Consider the following 27,392-nt stretch of genomic DNA (forward strand, 5'->3'; position numbering starts at 1 on the left):
GTAATACAGGTATCTACCCGCATACTAATCCACTCCTGATCTCTTCTCACATACCAGGTTATGTACATGCAAATGGTACGACAGTGTCCTTTTTTCTTACCCCTTGGAAGAAGGCAAACATGATATCAGTCATGTTCTGCTTGATGTTGGTATTGAGTGCACCGAGTGCCTGAGCTACAGCCAGAAGTGTGATATAGCTACTAGCTGCATGCTCAGCACCACGACCAGGTTGAACATTGTAGAACAACGAGAATGAATCAATCTAAAAATAACCAAAAACACAGTTGTCATTAACAATCAAGTCCTAGCAAGATCAATGTCTCTGCTTTGCAGTTCCTATTTGCATCCATTTCAAATTTAACATTAATGGTTTTCATATTAATTTCATTTTATATTCAATTCAATTCAATTCAACAAGACGAATACTTTAAAACAAGCATAAATATTTAATACTGTGCACATGTATTACATGTGAATTATGTCTTTTGTGAGAAACTAGTAGAATATATCTTAAAGTGATACTACGCTCACACATTTATTAATTGTAGTCATATTTAAGTAGCGTGGCTTAGTCTGCTATTCTTACTGGCCCTGGAAGAGTTACACATGAAAGTAAGTAAAAAGTAATTAAAAAAACAAATAAACCAAGAATACCTGAGCTGCAGCGACTATGAGTGATTGCTCCTGCAGTGGGTTATCTTTGTTTGTTGGTTTCAATGTCATCCACACATTGAAATCACCAATAGGATCACAAAAAACAGCTGATACAAAGAAATGCAAAGCACAAGTTCAATATTGCACCTGTGGAAAAACACACTCATACTTTGCCAAACTAGCAATTCATTTGCTTGTTATCATGGTCATTATTGTTCCCTTAAATTATATGCATGTAACTTGCATACACCATAGCTCTAGTATAACTTGATCATTAAGTTCAAATTAAACTGTTACTTTTTATTAAGTTAACTTTTTAGCCCAAGTGACTTTTCTTTAACCCTCCTAACATACATTCTGTGCAAAATAGTCCTTTCAGTCAAGATCAAACAAGTGACTGTTTCAAAAGTTAAGAATTTCCAGCCTACATAAAGCAGGATTGACTGGCTGGGACTGTTTAAGTAACTTGATACAGCTATGCTTTGACTCAAGGTGAGTGATAAACTGCTGTGACCACAACTTGCCTGCTTTGTCTGTTGACCCATTTTGACTAGTCACAGTGCTTGTTTGACATGTGATCTGACTGCTGGTGACTAGCCTTTGTTAAAAGTATAGCAGAGGAAGTTGAAGTGAATTATGGCTGTCTGTGACTGTTAAAATAACATGAATAATAAAATCTTTTTACAGTCAAGAAGTAGACTTACAAACTTCCAGATTAGTAGTTTGCTGGGTTCGTCTCATACACGTTGGTGTATCCTTAGCACCAAACATGAAGGAATGTAGCTCAGCAGCACACAATGGATAACTCTGTGCACGATTATTCACTGGCTCATTGTGATCCTTGTAACACTGTTATCAAACAAAGATTCATACACAATGTTACCAACACTTGAAGACAAGCTGATACTCAATCTTTACGTAAAATATGCCCTAAATTATTAACAAAACATGCAATAGCTAATAGTCAGTATAGATGCATGTGCAATTTGTACATGTAGATGGCAAGCTCAACTTCGTACCAGGTTTGTCCCCAGATTCCAGCTTACCTGACATACATGGAGGCAGGATCTTATCAACAACTACGTGTATAGTCTCTAAGATCCCCGCACTGATTGACAACAATTGCACAAATTGGAAATGTTTCATTTTAAAATGACACATTAAACCTGAAATCAAGCCACTGTGAGGCCCATTTTACATGTTTTGTTGTCTCAATCATGACCGCTTTAATATGTTTCTTGGTCAATGCCAATGATCCATGAACAATACAGTGAATAAAATCTGGAAATGGTATGAGTTACTGACTTGTCTTCAATAAAAATGTGACTAACCTTAATGAGGTACTGCACTTCAGTCTCATTGTAGAGTGATATGATGGGTATATCAAAATCCATGAAGTTCATGCCATTCCCAGCAGGATTCCATTCCACACTGCCACAGTGGGCATACTCACTGCTGATGTTGTCACTACTGTAGAATCCTTCAATTTAGCATAAAAATCAAAATAGCAAAACAGCTCCTCAAAATACATGTATGGAAAGTCAGCACAGAGGTTTTGAACTTAATTTTTTGGCACTTCATGTGTAATTTGTGCTATCCACAATATGTACCTGAATGACTTAATGCTCTTCCTATACAAAGTGTAGAATCCATCATGTTTTAGTCCTGATCCAAAATATGTACATCTTGCCATTCAAATCTACACCCATGTCTCAGCTGTGCATGTACCAGTAGGCCAGCAAGTAAAGAAGAAGATTTGTATTTGAGAAATCCTTCCCTTTTTAGTTGAGGTTTCAATTGATCAAACTGCCGACTTATTTTTGCATCAACTAGTAAAGGTAAATGATGCAGACAGATAACGTTTGGTGATAATGGTATTATTGCCAAGTATGTTTGTACTTGAAAGACTTTGGTGTTTTTGCCTTGTGAAAGAAGCCTCCATTTTCTCAAAGGGGTTTTTGATTCATCAATTAAAAAAGTCACCAACCGACAGTTCAACTGATTATAATACCCAAATAATTGTTGCTGGCCTAATCTATGCAAAAATGTGTATGAAATAAGAATATTGATAAGGTGAACCCAGACCCTGCCCAACTGAGTACAATCATATATGTACATATTTTTTGTCAGCCCCACCCCAATACCACTTTTCAGTTGTGGTCTTGTGGATAATTACCATAGTTGTTTAATTGTGCAGACTAACATTGTAACAATGTTTTTGAGTATAAACCAAAATGCTCTCTTCCTTACCAAAATTGTCATTAGGGCACTTGAGATCTGGAGAGAAGTAGAAGTCCTCATCAATAACCTGACTTGAGTTGATGTTAATCACCATGATACCTGATACTTTACCAGACTTTGTCAGTTTATTCACAGTAGGGCTGAAGGAAAGTACATTTAGAAAATAGTAGTTAAGAAAAGAAGTCTACATTTTTGTCCTTGTGGCACCAATGGCCATGTACCAAATTACTGCAACTGATATTCAGTGCATATTGTGCTGGCAAAAAAAATAACAATTTTGACAATGTTAACTTTTCCTCCATTTTGAAGTTTATGAACTTCATCCAGTTAAAATATAATGATAAACGCCTTGATGGCAAGTCAGATTTTTGTCTTTGTCTTCATGCTGACTTTTAGTTGACAGCTCTAAGTGTAATACCTTCATTCAACGGAATTCATGATTATGCACCATGCATCAACATACAAAGCACACCAATGGAGATTGTTAAGTACAGGTAAGCACTAGGCTGCACTACAGATGTGACAGATATGACAGATGTGAAAGATGTGACAGATATGACAGATGTGACAGATGTGACAGATGTGACAGATATGACAGATGTGACAGATTTGACAGATGTGACAGATACAGCTGAAATACCACTTTCCTTTAAAAAAGGCTCCAAGCCCTGATTCAATGTTTTCCAGTACTTACAGAAGAAAGACTTGTGGTTCCATGAGTGCAATGTATGGTTTATGGGGACCAACATCCAGCAACCACTGAACGTCAGACACACTGGCCATGTAGTGAATCACACCAGTATTGCCATGAAAATCACCTACATGAAGAAAAATCATCAAACATGCAAATAAAAATAGATTGTATGATGCACATCTAAAACTGGTTAATTGGAAGGTACAGTATTTATGGTAGGCGATATAAGCACAAGGTTCACTGATTGACTGACATGAACTTTAAGCAGAAATTTGTTGTGCTGCTTTGGAGGCCACATTTATTACTGACCACTTGTTAATTTAAATGTACCAGCTACTTTTTCAAAAAACAATCCCCCAAAAACCCACTATTTGATACATGTATGAGGCAATATCACACAAACCACGGATTTGCCTAAAAATGAAAAAAAAATCCTAAAAAAAGGTCTGTATACTCAATGTTATCTGAGGGCTTTTGAGAAAAATTCACAAGCTTACTCGGATGGGACTTGACCCCATGACCTCCTGCTTACTAGTGCAGCCATCTTAATATCACTCAACCACTGAGCTTACCATGGTCAGCTGGCTGGTTGGAATGTAGCAGCTGGTACTGCAACCAACATTTCATACGATGGAATTTGCGTCAGGAAGATATCATGTTTTTTTATATGTTTGGTTGCAGTACCCACTGCTACATTAGTCTATGTAATAGACCATGGCGAATCTATTAAAACAGATTTGCTGATTAATTAGGCAAGACGGTAGACCCCGCCTCTTGACTTACTAGATTTTAACCAATCAGCAGGCGCTGAATGCGCTCCCGGCTGTTGTTATATTACAAAACACTGCATTCGAATTGACCAGCATTAGACAGCATTAGACATGATTTGGGAATGAAATGACGACACGATTTAGTAAAGTCGACTCCGATGGGAGACTTTCAATCTCCGCGAGTCACCGAGAGAGGGCGCTCATTACCGGGTAAACTACACGAAAAAAATCGTCTGAAGTTACTTGTGTACATTGCGTATCGACGTCGGTTTTCGACTTGGCTTGCTGTAGAAAATCACCCGCTTCTCATACAGAATTATGCCAAATACTCCGTGTGCTGTGCCGACGTGCTCAGGAAGAGGTGGACATGAATTTCCAAAGGAAAGAAAGAGGTGTAATGCTTGGCGAGTGGCCATACGACGGGTGAAAAATGACACGTACAGGCCGGTCATGGTGGCCGTCTCTAAGTGATGTTGTCTGCTCGGACCACTTCATAACATCAGACTATCAACAGTTTGGAAAGTCTGGTAAGTTACTTTTTGTCGAGATTTAGGCCTTAACGGGCCTCCCATACTCTAAATCAACCATTTAAGATTATTAAACCCATGGACTTTGGCAACGTTAAAGTTTACTAAACGTTGACGTTTAACTTTGACCTGATTTCCGTACATGTATGATGTAGTAGGCCTAGTAGTAGTGGTGGGGTTTTAAAGCTATAGTCCATCATTTGTAATTGTGCATTTTGTTCGTTTGAAGCAACAAAAGGGTTCAAAATCTAATGAAGGATACTGAACAACTAACCTGATGAAGTTTCAGCTAAGCTTCAGCTGTACATTCCGAGAAAAACAGCATTCTAAGATCTCAATTTCAAATCAAAAGTTACTGAATCATGTTTTGAATTGTTTTGAATTGCAGCTATACGCGACGTAGCGCACTGATCCGACGAATTATAACAACCGCGCGCGCGTGTGCGTCGTTCCAATACTTGTGCGCGCTGCGCTGAATAACAAAACGAACTACTAATTTAAATTTTCCTACGGTGCTTCTTAAGAATCACTGTTGGGAATGCCTTCTTTCGTTGATTACTTCAAAATGACAGCTTCCCAGAAGGAATAATTTCACAGGGAGTTTAGTTCCCTTACTATCTTTCAACCAAGTTTGTTTTTCAACAATAATTACGCCAGTTACTTTTCGGATGGCTGCAAATGATGGACTATAGCTTTAATCGAACTCTGGGAAAGATTCCCATATCTGGCCATCTCTCATTTTAACCTTCAGTGACCTATTAGCCATCAAAAAGTGATAATATGTCCTAAAGAGTCAAATTTAGCCGAGAAAATATTGAAGTATTTATTGAGAAAACACTTAGAAATGTTCAGACCAGTCTCATAGGGTTTGTGCACAGGGTGTCAAGTGATGGCCACATATGGGAATCTTTCCCGGACGGATTACCAACCATGACCAACTTGGAACCAACCATGACCAACTCGGAACCAACCATGACCAACTCGGACCCATTGTGAGGACATATGTTTTCAATCAGTCGATTGGAAAATGTTTGACCAACATCGTTGACAATGACAATGATCCTGCATAAAGACACACTCTCAGCACTCAAGATACAACCTGAATCACCTAGATTTGGAGACCAGACAGTTTTAATAGCTCAATGGATGAGCCAGTTGCACATTATCAAAGTATAAGCAACTTAATATTCTTGGATGGGAAACAGTTTTATGTTTACATGTAGTTCTTGGTTGGATGGCTGACTGAGATCAATGAGGCATATACAGAAGGCTTCCTATGTGTCATCTGTAGGGTCGCGTCCTTTGGATGGGACGTTAAGCTTGAGGTCCCATATACTAAGCCTTATGCATGTAAAAGAACCCAGAATACTTATCGTGAATTTTCAAAGTGGGGGGGGGGGGGGGGGAGGAGTTGTGAGACCATCTACCATTTTAGTGATGCTCACTGTGTAGGACACCTGCAACGAAGAAAGTTGAAACCAGATGCTGTTCCAAGCCAGTTCTCATGGACAAAGCAACCAACTTCAGCAGTTGTCTCAAGGACGAACCGCTATACAGAACGCTGTGCAAAGAGAGAGGGTACCTGTGATGGGTATTCTGATGAGCTGTCTCTGGACGTTGATGTTGACCTTGATCTGGACATTGCAATGGTGGTAAATGTGAACAGCGAAGAACAAGTACATGACCAGGCCATCCAAACAGACCTGCCAGAAACCCTGCCAACATCAGTATCTGCACATACACAGACTGACTCTGGGACTAAGGTACAGGGATTTACAATTCATGATTTCAAGAACGACCCCAAAGGAGTACACTACTACACAGGGCTTCAAGACTATCTCAACTTCATGGATGTACTTGCTTCGCTAGGACCATGTGCCTTTGAGTTAACATATGTTAATGGAAAAAGGCCATCCTTATCTGTACCAGATCAACTATTTTTGACTATAATTAAATGCAGGAGATATACAGCCAATTTTGAATTGAGTTGAATGTTTAAGATCAGTGAATCGGAGGTATACAGTATCTTTGCAACCTGGATTAGATTCATGCATCTTCAGTGGAGAGAGATAGATATCTGGCCAGATAGTGACTTGGTCAGCTTTTATGCTCCGTCTGATTTCAAGGCCAAGTTTCCAAGCACTCGAACTATCCTAGATGGCTTTGAATTCCCAGTCAAGAAGCCTAAGGTACCTGCTGCCCAGCAGGTAACATTTTCAACTTACAAAAACTGTAACACTGCTAAAGCACTGGTTGGTATAACACCAGGAGGTTTGATGTCCCACATGTCCGGTGCATATGGTGGTTCGACCAGTGACAGACAGATGATCAAGAGGAGTGGATTAATTAATAAAGTCAACAAAGGTGATTCAATAATGGCTGATAAAGGTTTTGATGTACAGGACTTGTTTGCACCAGTGGATGTGACAGTGAACATTCCTACTTTCTTCAAGAACAAGAACAGAATGACAGGTGAATCTGTTGTAAGAGATAGAAAAATATCTAGCAAAAGAGTTCATCTTGAAAGGATTATTGGACTTGGGGAAACATATAAAATATTGACACAGCCACTGAATCACACAGAGACAATTCTGTCTTCAGACATTGCATTTATTTGTTTTATGCTTGTTAAAGGGAATATACAACATTTGCAAACATCGAAAAATAAAACTACCAAGATTTTACGAAATACCTTACTAGGATGTTGGTCAATGACAGTCTCAAGCATCTTGTAAAATTATGGCACCTGATGGGAAGTCATTTTCAAGAAAATTGTCATTTTTGTATATATTTCCAACGGTGGTCGGCTGACCAACGTTGGAAAAACCTAACTATTTTTCAACTACTGCTCCAAATTTACCATTTTTCAGTCCAAATTTTGTTTGCTATTGGTTACATGTTCATGAACGGGTGCAGGCCAGTTAGACTGGTTCCCTTGCCTTACAATTTTCCATCATCTATAAATTGATCCATTTTATCTTTTGTGGAGTCAGGGAACCAGACTACATGAACATTTTTGTTTTTCTTGGTTTTTCCAACCTTTTCTAACACAAAACTTAAAAAATGTCAGTGTAACAATATTTGATCAATTATACTAACCCTCAAATAGTTCATTTCTGAAAATTACAGCAAAAGCCAATGATGTACATTCCCTTTAACTTCAGGAAATGTATATTTCAAAATAGTCACATACCATGGACCTTATTCACGAGGAAGCCATTTTGGTCGTGTTCCCTGAATGTATTTTATAAATTGTGGACTGTTGAATGGGATGGTGCTAGACTATTTGTTTACTATAGCCTCACTTTCATTTTTTTTTTTAATTTGGCTTCAAACGTTAGGGCATGGTTGATCACAAATACTAAATTATTCATCAGAGCTGACTGGTATAAAAATTTTATTAACTTTATGTCATTGCTTTCATTTCTCTTCGCAAGTTCCAAAAATGAAGATTTAACCTCACTTTCAATTTAATATGGCTGATTCGGGAATGAAGCCCTTAACTCAAAGGGTGAGGACAAAACAAATTTAATACATTTTTATTAAGGATCAAAATAAATCTGAAATAGCTTTTCACTACAAATTTGTGAGGCTCAACTTTTTGATTGCTGGCAAGAAGTGCATTTCTTCAAGGTCATTGAACCATAATCAGGATAAGCAGACATCATGACTGGAAAAGCAAGCAGTAGAATTGGAGAAATGCAGCCACACCTTTGGTCTCCATATAAACTCAGCCAAAACGCATGTTATGGTTCATGGTAGCAAAGAACAGATCTTTCTTGGCGGAAGTGCAATCAACCAGGTAGACAGCTTCAAATACCTTGGCTCAATGGTAAGGATGGATGGAGACTCTACACCAGAGATTTGTGCTAGGTTAGCGATTGCAAGAGATGCCACCAGCAAACTAATTGGATTGTGGAAGGCAAAAGAGATCAGCCTAAAACTGAAGAAACAGCTAGTGAAATCTCTCGTGTGGAGTGTAGCCCTCTATGGTGCAGAAAGTTGGACATTAAAACAGAATGACATGAAGAAGATAGAATCACTTGAGCTGTGGGTGTGGCGTAGAATGCTTCAGGTCAGCTGGAAAGATAGAAAGACCAATGCATGGATCCGCCAAAGGGTAGGAGTTTCAGAAGAGGAAGGTCTGCTTGCCCAGTTAAGGAAGAGGAAGCTGTCTATGTATGGACATTGGAAGCGCCGATCAGATGACAGTTCAGATGACAGTAGAAGGAGAAGTAGAAGGGAAGGCCAGGCCAGGACGTAGAAAAACAGGATGGGGTGGGGGGTGGAAGAGGGACACTGATGACAATGTTTCGTGATAAATGTTTCTATATTCAAGAGTCCTCACATATACTCCCTCCCATGCAATTGGTAATAATATAGCCCTCCACTAAATTTCCAAACGCAGCCGTCCTGTATGAGGTCTATGGGCAGTGGCGTAACACCCCCCCCCCTCCCCCAGCAGAGGTCTGTGCCCCCTTCCCCCAATTTATCTTGAATTGGACAAAAACAATATTCACTTGCCTTCAGTGCCCCCTTGAATATTTGGTACGACCCCAGGTGCCCCTAGAAGTTTAATCATAGTCACATCGCTGTCTATGAGTTTCATGTGAGTTTGGCAGTGTGCTTTTTGGTTCCAGATTTCCTTTTCCCTTCACCAAATTTTGCTTTGTAAAATGATACATCGTTGGCAGGCAGCATGGTTTGATGTACCGTGGAATGTAATACTATAACTACAGGACTTTTACGTGAGAAGCGCTAGATGCCGATGACCGCATAGAAAGATTGAGTTTTCACATATCTCATTCAGATCCCAATATGGCAGCCAGGCTAAATGAACCAAGTTAACCAAGATCACCCACATTTTCAGCCTTCTTCTGCGACTTCATCAGCTTCCCTTTCCCTTTCTGAGGAAGCTCAACAATCTTCATCAAGTGCTCAGGATACTGCATCAGAAGGAACAAATCCTTCATACAAGTCTACAAGCAGTTGCAACACAGTCATTTAGTCACCCCGACGTTTGTGGAGGTGATTATGGGTCTTCAAAATGTATAATTTCAGACTTCCAAGAACCTTTCCAACCATCAGATGCGTCCATCATTCCGCCTAAGAAAACCAAACCACAGAGTGTCATCTTCCAGTCAAAACGGTTCAAGCAATATGCATGGCTTGACTACCACAACATGCAAAAGGTTGTCTGCTTCAGTTGTGTCAAAGCTGAGGAGAGCAGCTTCATGAAACTTGCCAAATCGAAGGGGCGTGCATTCATATCGGCAGGATTTGACAACTGGAACAGGCTACGATCAGATTTGAAGCTCACCAAAACTCAGAAACCCATCACTTGGCCGTCCAACAATTAAAGGCAATGAAAAAACATCAGTCAGTGCGCAAATAGATGAAATGACAAAGACAAGCAGCAGCAAGAAGCTGCAAGGAAATCATTCCACAAAGTGATCACATAGATTCAGTATCTCTTGAGGCAGGGTTTAGCTTTCTGTGGACATTCAGCAGATGAAGGAAAATTCATACACCTGCTGAAACTTTGAGCAGAGGATAATGCAGACTTAAAAAGTTACTTGTCAAGAACAACCAACTGCACATCTCCTCAGGCCCAACGTGACATCATGGAACTCTTTTGCCATGCAGTAACAGCGAAAAATATCAAAGGAAATCAGGCAAAATGAACAGTTTGCAATAATGGTGGATGGCACTCAAGATACACCAGCATCAGGTTTACTTACCACATTTTTTTCATAAAACGTAACTTTCACTTGCTTTTGTGATCAGGCCCTATTTCAAGGAATAGTATCCCAGAGTGATGAAAGACCATGCCCTGGTACCATCAGGCCACTGCATGTATGTCCAACTCGTTGGCTGTGCCGCCTACTCGCCATCAATCCTGCTATAAGAACTTACTCCACAGTTCTTGCAACACTGAACGAGATGTCAAAATCTGCCACTGCTGAAACTGCCACAAAAGCAAATGGTCTCCTTGATAGCTTCCAAAAGGGAGTAACACTTCTAGGATTGATGGCTGTACATAGTGAAACCTCTTGCACTGATGGAACAACTGAACAGTGTGTTTCAAGTGGAGTCAATTATAAGTTTAAGGTAAAATGTCAAAAAATACCCATATTATCCTAACCACGTATATTGTGACATTCCCTTCTGTTTAGCCAAGCCTTAATTTGAAAATTTGCCCTTTCTATTTGTTTATTTCTTTTTGTGTGTGGGAATGCTGATGTGTGTGATTTTATCATCAACAAGAACTTAGATGTTTTAGCTATAACAGAGGCATGGTTCAAAGGCGATGAGCGAGACCACCCAGCCCTCGCTGACATTAACACAACTCTTCCTGACTATGTTATTAACCAGTTACCAAGGACTGGCAAAGCGGGTGGCGGTATCTCTGTCATCGCGCGTAAAGGTTATGATATCAAAACTGCTTCTCACATGTTCAAAACATTTGAATGATTGGAACTCTCTATTTCAAGTAGTTGTTGAGATGCACTCCTACTATTTATTGTTCATAGACCTGGTTCAGCTTCGCTAAACAAACAATTCTTTGATGAATTTTCTTGCCTGCTTGAACTAACCACACTTGCTCCGGGCCACCTGGTTATAACTGGAGACTTCAATATCCACATGGCTGACCTTGATTACAAGGGAGCAAAAACAATGAAAGATCTTGTGTTTTCTGCCGGCCTGAAACAACATGTATGTGAATCGACTCATAGAGGTGGATATGTATTGGATCTTTTATCACCCGTGATTCTCTTGATACTGTATCAAATGTTTCAGTTGTACATGATCTTCCATCAGATCACTCTGCTGTAATGGGCGATGTTTTAATTTCTCGCCCCCCACCTACCAAGCATAGTATCAAATCTCACCAGCTTCATGCCATTGACTCCACAATTTTTTGTGAGGACGTTGCCAGCTCTTTGAGCATGTTAAGTGACAACATGACTGACGATGTTAATGAGATGGTTGAGTCATTCAACAGTACCCTCAGCAATCTTTTGGACAGACATGCTCCCCTTAAGACCCGTGAGATTTTGTTACATCCGAAAGCCCCTTGGTATACTGTTTCTGTTCGTGCATCAAAAAGGGAAAAGAAAAAACTTGAGCCCAAGCGGCAGAAGTCTAAACTGACTGTTGACCAAGTTGCGTTTCGCAATCAGTGCCAACAATATAAGAAAGATCTTGACAAAGTAATGACTGAATACATGTACCACTATGCTCAGGTCTCCGCTTGCGATTCGCGTCAAATGTTCAAACTTGTCAATCAGCTTTCAGGTGTTCAAGCCTTCGAAAACTCTCCCTTCCCACAACTCAAAGACAGACTTAGCCAATTGTTTCAGAAAGTACTTCCATCAAACAATCCGGAAAATCAGAGTTGCGCTGGATATGTCTGCTGATGCTCTTAATATAAGATCAGATATCGGGACACAAACTGGGTGTGAGAGCAAATTTCAATCACTTCACGCTGTTAGACTGTGATGAAACCCTCAGCATCATCAACAAATCTTGTGTGAAAACGTGTACATTGAATCCTCTTTCGGGTAGTTTGGTCAAGGACTACTTACCTGAGCTGTTACCTTCAATAACATCAGTTGTCAACACGTCATTGCAATCTGGCAAGTTCCCAGCCAAGCTGAAAGAAGCATTTGTCACACCTCTACTGAAAAAGACCAATCTTGTTGTGGAAGAGTTGAAGAATTTTCGGCCTGTGTCGAATCTCCAGATCGTAGGGCAAATTATCGAGTGCGCAGCAATCAATCAGCTCCAAGGTTACATAAATGATAATGATCTCCACACGAAGAATCAGTCTGCGTTCAGACGTTTTCACAGTGTTGAAACTGCAATAGTGCGTGTGACAAATGACTTGCTCCACGCTATTGATAATCATGGTGAAGCTGTCCTGGTATTATTAGACGTTTCCGCGGCTTTTGATACCGTTGACCATACAATCTTGCTCAAACGACTCAGTGCTAGATATGGTGTCACAGGAAAAGCTCACCGGTGGTTCTCAAGCTACTTGGAGAACCAAAAACAGTATGTTAGGCCCCCCCCCCCCCCCAAAAATACTCGGTCTCTGGTCAGCGCGCGCGTCGATTTTAATCATGCGCGTCAACTTTTTTTTCTTCAAATTAACACAGAAGCTACAACAGCGCCCTCTATTGCCGCACCTCCTCAAATTTGTGTACCAAGGAGCACCAAGGAATGGGGAAATTGCACCAAGGCAAATGATAAAGGGCACCAAGGCATATTATGGAAGACACCAATGTCAAATACAACTTTGGAAATGCTTCTATAACTCCGTCTTAAGACAGTACGCGACCTCAGTAACATTCTCGACAATAATCTGCGGCGTTACCTCGATGCAAAAAATACCGATAAGCTGGTTCACGCCTTCATTTCCTCCAGACTTGACAACTGTAACAGTATCCTGTATGGACTGCCGGACAGAGAACTTAACAAGCTTCAAAGCCTTCCTCTTGCCCTTCGCAGTCCACAGACCATAAATCACTTCATGTTGCATCTGAAGACACATTTGTTCAAGACAGTGTGTGACTTATAAAAACTGATTCTATGTGCAATCCAGGTTTTTTAACTTGTTGTTTAACTACTTTTTATTCTCGTAGGCCTATATCCTGTCAATGGGTTTTCATGACTTTCAACATAATGCTGTTGTTTACTATTCTGTAATTTTGTAAGGTATTTGTAGTATTGGTTTTTTTAAAAATTAAGTTTGTAAAGTGCTTTGATGCCATTGCTTTATGTGCTATATAAGTCTGGTTTAAATTTAGAATTGCTGCAATAGAGCGACAGATTTCTCAAGTGTCGTCTCGATTGGGGCATCACACCCTATTGGGGTGACAATTTGGTGTTGCCCTATTGTTGAAACGACCCTTAGGACAAGGAATTTTACTGTCGCGACCCATCCAGATCAATTCTTCGTAGTCCAATTAGCCTAAACACCGAATTTCGTGGAAAAAGATTAGGCAAACTGGGGTTAGGCGACAGTTTAGGTTTGTGCACAAGTCTATGGGAGTGTCGCCCTATTATAGCATTGGTAAGAATTATTATTATTATCATTACTATCATTATTATTATTATGCTGTACGCTGTCACAACCACCACCAAGCAGTTACACAACTGGCGATGTGAAGACGCGTTCCATGAAGTCTTCAGCGAAGCAGTCAGCAAGTCTAAGGAATATGACTTGGAAGAACCAAGTCTCCCACGTCGGTGGCAGCCACCATCATGGTACAGCAGCCAGGCACCTGATGTTCTAGAGTATTACTGAACACAGTACTACCAGTTTCTGGAAAGTAAACCTTTCAGATATGTTTGACCATGAGAAGTTCGGTTTCTCTGAATATCTGGCGCTGGAAAAGATGATGACACAGGAAAGTTTAATAGTTCACCAGTTTGACGCTACCCAGAGCTGAACATGTCCACACTGAAAGTACAACTTGATATGTTCAAGCACACCACTTCAGCCCCCACATTCATGACATTGCATTATGCAAAGACAGCATACCGGGAAATGTCCAAAGAGGTTCTGGCTGTGTTTCCACTTAGTCTTCACTCTACTGAAGTTGCTACTTGTTTGCCCAGTTACCGGTACATCCTTCGTAGCGCGAAGCCCTTAAGGCGTGGGAAAATTGTTAACTTTAGAAGTTTTCTGGTGCATTTTAGAGCAAATCTGGGGGTAGTTAAGGTAGATTTTCTGTTAAAATTCAGAGGAGATTAATAAAAAAAAAAATTTAAAACTAGAGCTATGCCTGTTCGATGAACAGGACATAGGCTTTTCCGCATTTTTCAAATAATACTTGTAAAGAAATACTTTAAAAAAACTTTGTCAACTTTTTGTATTAGAAGAAAATGTAAAAAAGTTGATAAATTAAAAAAACACTATCTACCTACCCACCAAGTTCAAGACAATCGGCTTTACTTTTATAAGTGTTTTTAAAAATCGTATTTTTGATGACGCCATCTTGACGTCACACATTTTTCAAAAAATTGTGCAGATATCTATTACATAACAAACCTAATAAAAAAAGAATTTTGAATTTAGCATGTTTGAAGCCAATCAGATGAATAAAAGTGTTAAATTTTGTAAGCAGAATAAAATTGTACATATATTTCAAAAATCGTAAAAAATCTACTGATGACGTCATCGTGACGTCATTTCAGATTTTGTGTACTAGTACTGTTATCTACCCAACCACTAAGTTTCATGACAATTGGACATTCCCTTATACATGTATGCGTTTCAAAAAATCGCAATTTTAATGATGTCATAATGACGTCACACAATTTTCACAATTTTGTGAATATACCTGTTACCTAACAAACATAATACAAAAAGAATTTCTAATTTAGTATATTGCGTTCGTGAGATATGGCTTAAATGTCCAAAACTTCAAAAATCAATATAAATTCACACGATGATGTCATGATGACGTCACCTCAATTTTTACCTATAACACATCCTGGTCTACCTACATACCGAGTTTCAACCCAATCCGACTTACATTTCTTTAGATATAGGGTCTTAAAGTTTGCACATTTAAGATGACGTCACGTGACCCATGACGACGTAATCATGACGTCACTCTTCGGGACACAAACTCACTATGGGGTCTTTACATAGGTTAGGTTTCATTAGAATACGAGTTTGTTCTAGGTCCAAAGTGCCGCGGTCAATAAAACATGTACAAAGTCTATGGGATTTGGGTTAGAACAAAAAGAAAAGGTAAGAAAAAAATAAGAACAAAATCAGAAGGGCAATTCCACGGTTACTCACGTTACATTTTTGATGTACTTTTGAGTTTCCTTGGGCTGTAATTACCTTACTGAAAAAGTATTTTATTTTTAAGCAGTGATCATTATTTTCAGTGTGGCAAATCACTTTTGCCAGCACAAGTGAATTTCTAAAATTGTTGGAGTCAGTGTCTGGGAACCTTAGGTACTGCTACACGCATGCTTAGTTCCAAACTGCGTTTCAATTTTAAGTTTCTTTAGCATTCATGTGATTGGTAAATGTAAAGCTTACTTGAGCATCCAATTTGGTGAGTAGCATTGAATCTCCTGACACAAGCAGAAAAGCCAGTCACATCAGTGTAGATCATATCACGAGTCTTCCTTGCAGACACTGCCGATACAAATATGTACATAAACTATATCAATATTGTCTAACAATGCTGAATGCACAACTGCACGCACCCTGTTACACCATCAAATAACAATCAATTTTGTTCATATTATTTAGCTGCAGTTGACGTGCATTTCACATATTACCAAGTACACATTTTTATTTGCTTTGAAAACTGGCCCCAAATAAGAAGTTCTAACTTGCTCCAATTAAACTGATATTAAAAAGCTGAGGACAGTTAAATCAAAATGGAGAATTGAAGTCATGCATACAACTTCATGCACTACATTAGTCAAGGGGGGAAAACCCAATTCATACTGTGTGGTATCAGTGTCACTGTGTATAACGGTGTAGCATGAATATCCAACGCCATGAAATATGGACTCGTTGGTAGTACATGTGTAAGTACGATAATTAGGAGAGTGACTGGTCACATGCAAGAGATTAACCAAAAATATACGACACGGCAATCATGTGCATTAATAAATGCAGAAAAAGAGACATCAGATAAAACTTGAATCTAAGAATAATAGTGGAGTTTGACGTTCTTTTTCTTTGGACCATGCTTGGTGCATTCTGTGGTCATACAATGCAAATATGGTCATATGATCATTTCAAGCATTCCCACTGACTCAACGTTTAGTTTGCAAAAGAGTGATGTGCGTCAGAGGTTTTTTTTTATAGGCTTTCCTATCAGATATCATTTATAGTAATGATAAAACTACTTTGATTTCAAGCAATTCAAGTTGAAGTGAGGATTGTGGATTCCTTATTAAGGGAATAAATGTGTGTTTCGGAGGTTTTAATCACTCTGTTTAAGACCATTTGGAGTCTGGGTGCTGATAACTTTTTGGCTTGGGTAATTATCAGCACCCAGACTCCACGCGGTCTTAAACAGAGTGATTAATACGGACCAAGCACATATTTATTCCCATTCATAAATACCTTTTCGGTCAAAAAAATATTCAAACTTTTAGGTAAAAAAAACCTGATTTTGTTCGACAAGTTCACTTCATGTTTTTGGAAACACCCCTCTAGCTAAATAATGGAGTGTCCGGCACACAAGTAAGATGTAAACAAATCCTTTTATCGAGATTGGCGCGTGCGTCTGTCGCGCAGAATGCAACTGGGACATTGCGTTGTGAATTTAGCTTTATGAAATTCTGACTTGCTGGTAGTATTGCGCATGTCTACGTGAGGATTGTGAACGTTCAACCAATAAAACGGCAAGAGGCACTGGATTTTTAGGAGTCCAAATTTCATGTGACAGTGGAAAAGTGTTTAAGACCGGCCAGCCATGTCTTTATCATCCGTTTAAGACCGGCCACGTAACGGGCTCTCGACCAATAGGAATGGGTAAACTATCTTGGGTATTCATGAATATTGTTTTAACTTTTCCTTTATTCTTTTTGTTCATTACTTACGTATGAGGTTTCATGGTTTGATAATAAGGGTAACAACCTAGTTTAGGCGATCGTGTATCTACGGGCCCGATTCCTATAAGGGAACAAAATCCACTACAAATTATTTGACCAACCAAATTAGTTGGCGACATTAAGAACATATCATAGATAAAGGGCAGCGTTTTGAATTTTTGAGGGTAATTTGGGGGTACAATGATGATGACAACGACAAAACGCAGCACAAAAATTAAGATGTCCATCACCGCAAGATGTACCTTGTGTAACGTGAGCACGCAAATCGCGCTGCACGGCACCAACCGACCCGTCAACCACATAGGAAAATCTAATTTCTACCCCAAGAAACTGTTCAAAAATTACCAAAAAGGTGTCAAAACATTGAGAGAAGTATGCTTATAGGTTCACAATGACATTTTTTAGAAATAAAAAAATTCTTGATTCTAATTTGATTGAAACAAAACAGGGGCCTTGTCTTGTCTTGATGAATACTGCACCAACACCCCTTCTCAGGGGTCACGGGCAGGGTTGGTTGTGCGCATGGATTTGTTGTTTTGCTGTTTACTTGGTTGACTTGGTTTCATCTTTCTCACAGTCTTGAAGTGAGTGTTGATGGCAGATTTGAAACTTCCTTTATCCTGAATTGCTGTAATCTCTTTAGGCAGTAAGTTCCAGTCCACTAATGTGTGTGGGAGAAATGATTGCTTGTAGCAGTTTTTGTTTGCTTGGATTGGTATGAAGTTGGTGGTAGGTGAAGTTTGTCTGGTAGACCGTTGGACCGGGCGCAGGATGTTTCTTGCGGGAATGGCGAGGCGACCCCCTAGTGCTTGATGGAAGTTCTTGAGTCAGGCAATTTTCCGCCTAATAGCTAAGTCTTCCCAGTGTAGATCCTTTCTATTGGCAGTGACGCTGCTCCCTCTGCTGTATACATCTGTGACAAACCGAGCTGCTCTATTTTGGACTGCTTCGAGCTTGTCGGTGAGGATTTCTGTGTGTGGGTCCCACACAGAAGAGCAGTAGTCAAGTATTGGCCGTACGAGTGTCTTGTACGCCATGTCTTTGATATTTTTTTAGCATGAGTACAAGATATGACGTAGGAAGCCCAGAGTTTTGTTAGCTTTGGCTGTTGTTCCATCGATGTGTGAGTGCCATGTGAGGTCTTGTGTGATGTTGACACCTACCGGTAGGTAAGTACAGTATGGTTTGGAGTTTCTTGCAATTCCGCATTATTTAACCTGTAAGAGTTCTTGTGTGGGGATCTGGCTTGTGATATTCTAAGCACATAGCATTTTTGGGCGTTGAATTCCATTTGCCATTTATTTTGCCAAGCGGCGAGTGCATCAAGATATGTTTGGAGTTTTCTAGCGTCCTCTAGACCAGCTATTGTTCTATACAGAATGCAATCGTCTTGCGAATTAACGCACATTTGAGGACAAGTTATCTGGCAAATCATTGATGTAAACGATGAAATCCATCGGTCCTGAGAATGTACCCTGTGGTACGCTTGAGTGTACATTCACCCAGTCTGAGTACTCGCCGTCTTTCGTATTTCCCCCTTATTCCGTATCTATTTAAAGTTTGATGAGCATTAGGAAATTTTGTGTTGGGCTTTGTAATGAGGGAAGAGTAATTTTAAGGGGTAAACTGTGTAACGGTCTATCCGACCATTACCAAGTTCGGATGGATGGATGGAAGGGATTGGGTCTTTGCGGACTTGCCTTGGCTTTACATGACTCACTATCTTTTATTTACATCAACATAGAAATGTCATGACTGAATGGCAGCCATGATTAAGCATGGTCTAAACATAGAGTGCGTTCAATTACTTCCCCCTCGCTTACTCGTGCAAGCGCGACAGCGTTCGATTTACCTCTCACGTGACTTCTCGCGCTTACTCGAGCCTGGCCCAAGTGACCGACGCGCCGAGCCGGTTAGTTGGGTAAGAATCCCATGAGGCCATGCAATAAACATGGCTGCCAACGTGACGTCCGGCGGGCACCTCAGGCCGCACGTGCTCCCAGAGCTACAGCTACAGTCCTTCATTTTTAAGGAGCGCTCCTACTGCGCTCTTCGACTGTCTCGAAAGAGCGCAACAAATAGCGCTCCTCAAAAATCCAAAAGAGGGCTTATCAAACACTGGAAGTTTAAAAAATAAGAAGTGATAAAAACGCCAAGGATTTTAAGTCTTTAGCTACACGCATTATTCGTTTGTATAATGCCCAAACTCACGTTTATTCCGCCGTATTTTCCTTTTTTTGAATGAACACTGAACTCATACCGTCAAAGATTGTGCGTGTACAGCGGCTGCATACGTGTGCATATCGCTGCATAGAGCTGTATCGATGTACCGGTATGAAAACATGTGGGCCCGTACGTGCTATTGCAACAGTGACTGGTTCCCGCTGCGCCGCGCACTAAGGGCCAAAGAAGGCATGATGGAAATACGGTAACCTGTCAATGCAATAGTCGCGGGCGGTGCGTGCACTGCATGCAGGCCGGTCAGAAAAAACATTGTAAAAATGCCAAGAAAACATCGATAGAGAAAAACGATCTTTGCAAGCTTATTCACAGAACTTGATATCTCTTGCCTGTGTATGTATTTCCTGTGTTCATGAATTTATTTCGAGGAAGAACTACTGGTATATGAAGTGAAACGATGCAGCATGTTTCACCGAAAACTCTATACCGTAAAACGAGGCTCACTGCCGGCCCACCACATACAGTGCATCACACTCGCTCGTACCAAGCGAAGTTCAGACATTTTTAGCCAGTTTCTTGTCGTGACTAGCATTGTGCATATGGTATACTTGACCTGCATTTTCCATTATTTTTAAGATTATCGGTGGCAAATATTTTCGATAATACTTGAGGCAAGTTTTTGTCATTTTTGAGGCCCTTTTTGTATAGCTTTCGTACTGCAATGGAAAAAGTTCAGGCTGAAAATTTTCATATAATTTTAACCAATCTGAAAACAAATATTCAGTTGCTATATGTGCCGTTTACTAACTCCATTTTCCAAGTATAATTAAGTGATGAACCAACTGACAAATGTATTAAAAATGAAAGCATAAGCAGTAGTGAAACGTTTTATTAGTCTCCATTTAGGCCTAGTTAGTTTTTTAAAATAAATTTTAACCTTGTCTTACAGTTACAAAAACAAAAGAAGTAACGGCACTTGAGCATACTATTATGCAAAAACTAATAATAATGCAGACTCTTGAATAAACCCTGATATTCAAAACAAAACAAAAACAATGTTAATCCTTCATTTCACCGATGTTTATCCATGGATATTAAGGAGAGCGATTTGCTCTCCTCAAAGATTTGAGGAGAGCGATTTATAGTTGTTTTTTGGGGGGGGTTTTTTTGGTTTATTTAAAAAAAAAAAACCAAGTCGGCAGCCACTATAATGTGTCTTAAGAGACTGGCTTACAATAGTTATAACATTATTGATACATATAAAACAAATAAATAAAAGAAATATAAAACATGTAAATAAAAAGAGATTCATCTAAAAAGTACGAGAACCTGGATTATACAATATTTAAAAAAGTTGATAAGGTAAAAAGAGGTATTTAAAAAAATACCAAAATTACTTATACATGTATATCTGAAATAATGATAGCATAAAAACTGGATCAGGCTTATTCAAAATCAAGAGCGATGTTAAAATGTATAAACTGTTGATCAATATTAAATACATACAAATTGTAAAAACATACATGCATGTATAAAAATTGAGTAAAAACGTGGATGTTATTTGAAAGAGGGAACTGTTCTTCTATAATTACAAAATTCTGGACAGTGCTGCTATGGTCGAGTTTTTGTATTTCTCAGTTCTACAACGAGAAATAGTAATAGTAGAGGAGGTACTGTCCCTAAGTTTACTTCCCGTACAATTTGATTTCTGAGGAGGAAGCATACTCCTATACCTGTGAGAGTTCATGAGCTTGGATCCAAAATTTAAAAATAGATGATCTCTTCTAGATTCTAATGAAGGAATTTGTAAAAGTTCTAGGGCCTTAGAGTAACAATCTTTGCGTTGAAAACCAAGAATGATTCGGCAGGCACGTTTTTGAACACACTCTATTCTGTGAGATAAGTACGTGCTAATGGAGCTGTGCCAGACCTGACAAGCGTACTCTAGAATAGGTCTTATGTAACATACATGTATGTACACAGAAACCAAGTCAGTCAAGGGAGCATCGTATTTTTTAAAAATAGACAAGGTATAAAGTCTACGTGAAGCCCTAGCCACAATATCAGTTATATGACTGTCCCATTTGAGGTCATTTTGAATAATAATCCCCAAGAGTTTCATGTGAGTTGTTTGATTCAGTGCAACCGAGTTCAGAGTGAAGATGTTGTTTGGTATTTCACGCTTTAAAAAGTTAATTCTCATTATGTTACATTTGGCAGGTTTGGGCAGGACATCATTTATTATGCACTACTGGGACAGATCATCAAGATGAGTTTGCAGTGATGGCTGCTCGCCATACTTTAGGGTCTCCCCAAGAGTTAGATCATCCACATATTTCCATCGTCTGTGACTTCCTATCGCAGCATCATTAACAAGAATGAGAAAAAGGATAGGACCCAATTTAGTTCCTTGAGGAATGCTGCAAGAGACCTGGATTTCAAAGTGGAGATGTGGTTGTTAAGTTTTGTATTTTGAGTACGTCCGGTAAGGAAATCACAGATGATGGGGATAATGGAGTTTCTAACTCAAAGGTCGATTAGTTTTTTAATGACCACATTATGATTCACAAGATCAAAGGCCTTAGTGAAATCAATAATGGAGAGGTATGCATATTGATTGGGTTTATCAAGGCCTTCATAAACCGAGTTCAGCATATCAACAAGGTAATGAACAGTAGTGCTACCTTTGATATTACCATACTGTTTGGGATCAAGTTTATCAGAAATATCATCAATTATCCACTTGGCAATAAATGTTTCAAATACTCGGGCAAAAATGGGTGTTAAGGAATAGGCCTAAGTTGGTCAAATGAACTAACATTAGCTACTTTAGGAACAGGAACAATGGTTGCTGTTTTCCAGATTGCAGGGAAATTACCTTCAGTGATACATGTATTGAACAAATGTGTCAATGGGATCGCCAATTCAGGAGCAAATTCTTTAATCAATCTCATCGGCAAATCCAGGGGATGACCTGCTTTAGATGTTTGAAGACGCATTAAAACCTTCAATACCTGTCCATGATAAATTCTTGGAGGTTGTGCATCTGCTGGCAGATATGCGGGCAAACTTTGCAAGTTTGGGGCACTGTTCAAAACCTACGACTATATTAACGGACAATATATGGTGCTTTTTTAGTCTTTTTCTATGGACAATTGTTCAGAAAATAAGGCAAAAAATTGGATTCAATGTATGTAACAAAAGAAATATATCATTTTTACAAATAAAATTACCACTCCGTTCAGACATCTGTTTTGGTGAACACAATACTTTGTATGTAATTGTCCTGTCTTTTGTGTTTATTCCATGTACGATGCCTGTGAAAATAGACATGCTCGGAGTGAGCGAATGGAGGTGGACTCCTTATTATCGCGGTATGCGGGAAGTGGTTTTTATAATGATCTCAACTTTTTTATTTATACATGTAGTTAATGTTTGACGAAAACATGCCCTGAATAAAGTCTGATATTTTCCCTGTGACATTCAAGTTTATTAACCCTAACCCCCTAGGCCCTTGTTGCTTACAATCATCCTCAATCCTCCAAAATCCCCCAAAATTTTGCAACTCCGCCTAAATTTTTCACAATTGTCAGACAGTCCTGCCTCAAAATGCATTCATCCTCAATCCTCCAAAATCCTCCTCATCCCAAAACTTTGCACTCGTGTTTAAATGAAGGATAACCAACGCCAAATCCTTCAAAATCATCAGACAGTCCTGCCTCAAAATGCATTCATCCTCAATCCTCCAAAATCCTCTTGTGCTTCAATCACCATTCATCCTCAATCCTCCAAAATCCTCATGTGCTTCAATCACCACTCATCCTCAATCCTCCAGAATCCTCATTTGATTCAATCACCATTCATCCTCAATCCTCTAGAATCCTCCAAAACCGCCAGGAGGATTTTGGAGGAGTGAGGTGGGTTAGGGTTAATAGACTATATATTTTTGCAGGATGATTTCTTAAGACCCTGCCCTTCCCCCGAAAGGATAGCCCCATAAATGTGGCCAATTTACTGGACTACCTCCATTAATAAAGGCCACACTTCCACCATGTACAAAAACAGGTCAAACTTTTTCAAATTTTGATTTTCACATTTAGGCTTAGTTTGTTGGGGTTTTTTGCTTAAGAAGCATACTCACCCTCTTTACATGCTAATCAGAAAGTGTTGCCTTTTTCAGATGTCTATTTTTCGTGAAATTTCCAGATTCGTTTGCACACGTTTGCGTATAAAAATTTCAACATGAAATTTCATGAAAATTAGACATTTGAAAAAGGCAGCACTTTCTGATTAGCCTATAAAGAGGGCGAGTATTCTTTTAAAGCAAAAAAATACAAACTAAGCCTAAATGTGAAAATCAAAATTTGACAAAGTTCAACATGTTTTTGTACAAGGTGGAAGTGTGGCCTTTTAACGGAGGTACATGTACATTAGTCCAGTAAATTGGCCACATTTATGGGGCTACCGAAAGGAGAACACAAATCACTGAGGCAAGTATACTGATTGACAAATGGGCATGGGCGTCGCGAGGGGGGGGCAAGGGGGGGCACTTGCCCCCCCCCCTGGAAAAGCAAAAAAAAAAAAAAAAAAAAAAGGAAGAAAAAAAAGAAAAGAAAAAAAGAAGAAAAAGAGGCGCGAAGACAAAGTGGTGTAAATTTAATGAGTTGGGGGGGGGGGGGGGGCAAAATGTCCCTGCCCCCCTCTAAAACTGATAAATTGAGAATGTGTTGAGAAATACAAGCATTTTTCGGCAAATTTTTTTTTTGCCCCCCTCTAGAAAAAATCCTGGCGACGCCCATGCAAATGGGGGCGCCATTCACTTTACACAGTGTGCCGTTTTATTTTTGTTAATGCGCTGTGCTTATTTTAATCCTGTAAAAGTTTTTACGATTTTGCGGTGCAAATACCAGTATCGTCTTTCGACTTCATTTTACATTTGCAGCTGAAGAATGGGAACCAGACAATGGAACTTTCATGGACAGAGCACAATTAAAGAAAATGTGAAATTCAAATGGTACCTTTTTGCAGACACGGTGAGGGAAAATTTGCAAGTTTTGGAAAACGTTTATTAAAAATTGTTAAAAGTCCCGAAAGACACAACATTTTTTAACTGTCCTTTTTATACAACTCGGCAAAAAGTCCTTAACATGCTTAATGACTGGTGAACTGGACAAAAACCGCCACTTGAAGGAGTTTTGGCAACGCAAAAAGAGAAATTTATATTAATAGGATGCCGCGATATTAATAGGGAGTCCGACTATACATTATCTGTCCCGCTACAACTGTCTGATGAGTGAATGGTTGAAGGAAGTCAGTCCAAATCCCTATTATCGCGGTATGGGAAATTTCTCTTTTGCGTTGCCAAAACTCCTTCAAGTTCAAGTGGCCATTTTAATCCAGTTCACCAGTCATGAAGGACTTTTTGCCGAGTTGTATAAAAAGGACGATTTTACGGGATCAAAATAAGCACAACGCGTTAACAAAAATTAAACAGCACACGGTGTAAAGTGAATAGCGCCCTCAATCGCAAATCAGTAGACTTGCCTCAGTGATTTGTGTTCTCCTTTCAGGGAAGGGCCGGGTCTTAAGAAATCATCCTAGAAATATAGTCTTTAATTAACCCTAACTCCCTAGGCCTTTTTGCTAGGATGTAGCCTCAATCCTGCAAAATCCTCCAATTGGACTCATGGAAAAATAGCATATAGCCTCAATCCTGCAAATTCCTCCGCTATTTCTTGAATATGGTCCATGGAGGGGTGACCACTGCCTGAATCCTGCAAAATCCTCCAGCTATGACTGTCAATAGGCTGAGGCAGAGGCAGTGACATCCTGGAGCAGTGCGGAGGATTTCAAGTATAATCAAGGGCTAAATTTATGCACGGCTGAGCATAAACAACACAAGGTCTGGCCCAAGACCTTGACACAGTGCGTACTTCGAAATCAGCAACCCACTTTTGCCATGTAACCTCAATCCTGCAAATTCCTCCAATTTGCAAAAAGGATTTTGGAGGATTCAGGGCGGTTAGGGTTAATCAACGTGAACGTTACAGGGAAAATATCAGACTTTATTCACGGGATGTTTTGGTTTTTAAAACCTATTAACTATGAATAAAAAAGTTGAGATCATAATAAAAAAAACCACCCACTTCCCGCATACCGCGATAATAGGGAGTCCACCTCCGTTTGCACACTCCGAGCATGTCTATTTTCTCAGGCATCGTACACAGAATAAACCACACCACCGTCGGATTTGTTTATATCAATTTGAAAAGGAAGAGTTATGCTACACAAAAGACAGGACAATTCGGGAAGGTTAGCAGGTTAGTCAGTTAGTGAGCAATCTCTATTCCAAAGAAACGTGATAAGTACCGCGATAATATTAATAGGGCAACCCATCCTACATGACTGTTCAAAAATAACCAAAAAGGAGTCAATGCATTGAGAGAAGTCTGCTTTAAGCCTTTAGGTTGACAATGTCATTTTTTAGTAATAAAAAAATTCTTGATTCTAATTTGATAGAAATAGGGGTAATCCTTACTTTTAGGACCCCGTTCCTATATAGGAAGGGAAAGACTCACCAAAACTGTCGACTAAATGACACTCAAAATTGACATTCTGATACTTCTTGGCACATCTGAACAATTGGCAATGACACCTTCTTGAATATCAGCAGGTTTAATTTTGTGGAAAGAGGGCAGGGCTTTGATTTATGAGGGAAATTCAGGGGTAAAAGACGACGATGACAACCAGAAAACAGTCTCAAAAACCAAGATGGCAAATTATGTGAAAGCTCGATGCGATGAAAGCTCGATGCTGATTGGCTGATAAAAATAAACATCTTATTTATTTTTAGTCTGGTTCCCAGACCAAAAGATTCAGGAATAGTCAGAATCTTTTGGTCTGAGAACCAGACTAACTTATTTATTTTCAGTCTGGTTCCCAGACCAAAACATTCAGGAGTAATCAGAATCTTTTGGTCTGGGAACCAGACTAATTAATTTTTTTAGCAGCCAATCAGCATCGGGCTTTCATTATGTAGGGCTTTCACGCGTGTGAGAACTACAACATGCACGTCTGACTGCGAAAAAAGGTAGGAAAGTCACATTTTCTTCGAAAGTGCTTTCAAAACTACAACTAACATGAGTTTATATGAAGAAAAAAGACTGGGTCTGGGAGCAACTATAGAATGCAGGGCCACGCCGGAGCAAGGTTTTTTATTTTGCTTGGAGGCGTGGATGGATAGGAGTAATAGATATGCAAACCTGCAAAAAGTGCTAAGTAGAGCGAATGCACTTGTCTTCTAAGCTTCTCATGAAGGATCGGAAGGGAGGGCGTGCTTGTATAGTCGGACTCCCTATTATCGCGGCATCCCTATTATCGCGGCATGGGAAATTCCTCTTTTTACAGTGTCAAAACTCCTTCAAGTGGCGATTTTTATCCAGTTCACCAGTCATCAAGGATTTTCTACCGAGTTGTATAAAAAGGACGATTAAAAAATGTTGTGTCTTTCGGGACTTTTAACGATTTTAATAAATATTAACGTTTTCCAAAACTTGCAAAATTTTCCCTCACCGTGTCTGCTAAAAGGTACCGTTTATATTTTAACATAAATCTTTAATTGCGCTCTGTCCATGAAAGTTCCATTGTCTGGTTCCCATTCTTGAGCTGCAAATGTAAAATGAAGTCGAACGACGATATTTGCAGCGCGAAATCGTAACAACT

At 39.5% G+C, this 27,392-nt stretch overlaps 1 protein-coding gene across 2 annotated transcripts in view; it reads right to left on the reverse strand.

Moving 5' to 3' along the window:
- Positions 1-27,392, reverse strand: part of LOC119722024 (nicastrin-like) — a 46,253-nt gene that overhangs the window by 15,589 nt on the left and 3,272 nt on the right. The window contains exons 1-8 of one of the 2 annotated variants that reach the window (XM_038192006.1): positions 26,249-26,288; positions 15,955-16,053; positions 3,590-3,713; positions 2,905-3,035; positions 1,986-2,134; positions 1,359-1,503; positions 655-761; positions 101-262 (exon numbers count right to left, since the gene is read on the reverse strand). In XM_038192006.1, the coding sequence (XP_038047934.1) occupies positions 101-262; positions 655-761; positions 1,359-1,503; positions 1,986-2,134; positions 2,905-3,035; positions 3,590-3,713; positions 15,955-16,030 (894 nt within the window). In that variant the 5' untranslated portion in view covers positions 16,031-16,053; positions 26,249-26,288. Of the gene's footprint in view, positions 1-100; positions 263-654; positions 762-1,358; positions 1,504-1,985; positions 2,135-2,904; positions 3,036-3,589; positions 3,714-15,954; positions 16,054-26,248; positions 26,289-27,392 lie in introns of those variants that run through there. The other variant, XM_038192005.1, reaches the window with a different exon arrangement.

Source organism: Patiria miniata, unplaced genomic scaffold, assembly GCF_015706575.1.
Source record: "Patiria miniata isolate m_02_andy unplaced genomic scaffold, ASM1570657v1 HiC_scaffold_14, whole genome shotgun sequence".
NCBI lineage: Eukaryota > Metazoa > Echinodermata > Asteroidea > Valvatida > Asterinidae > Patiria > Patiria miniata.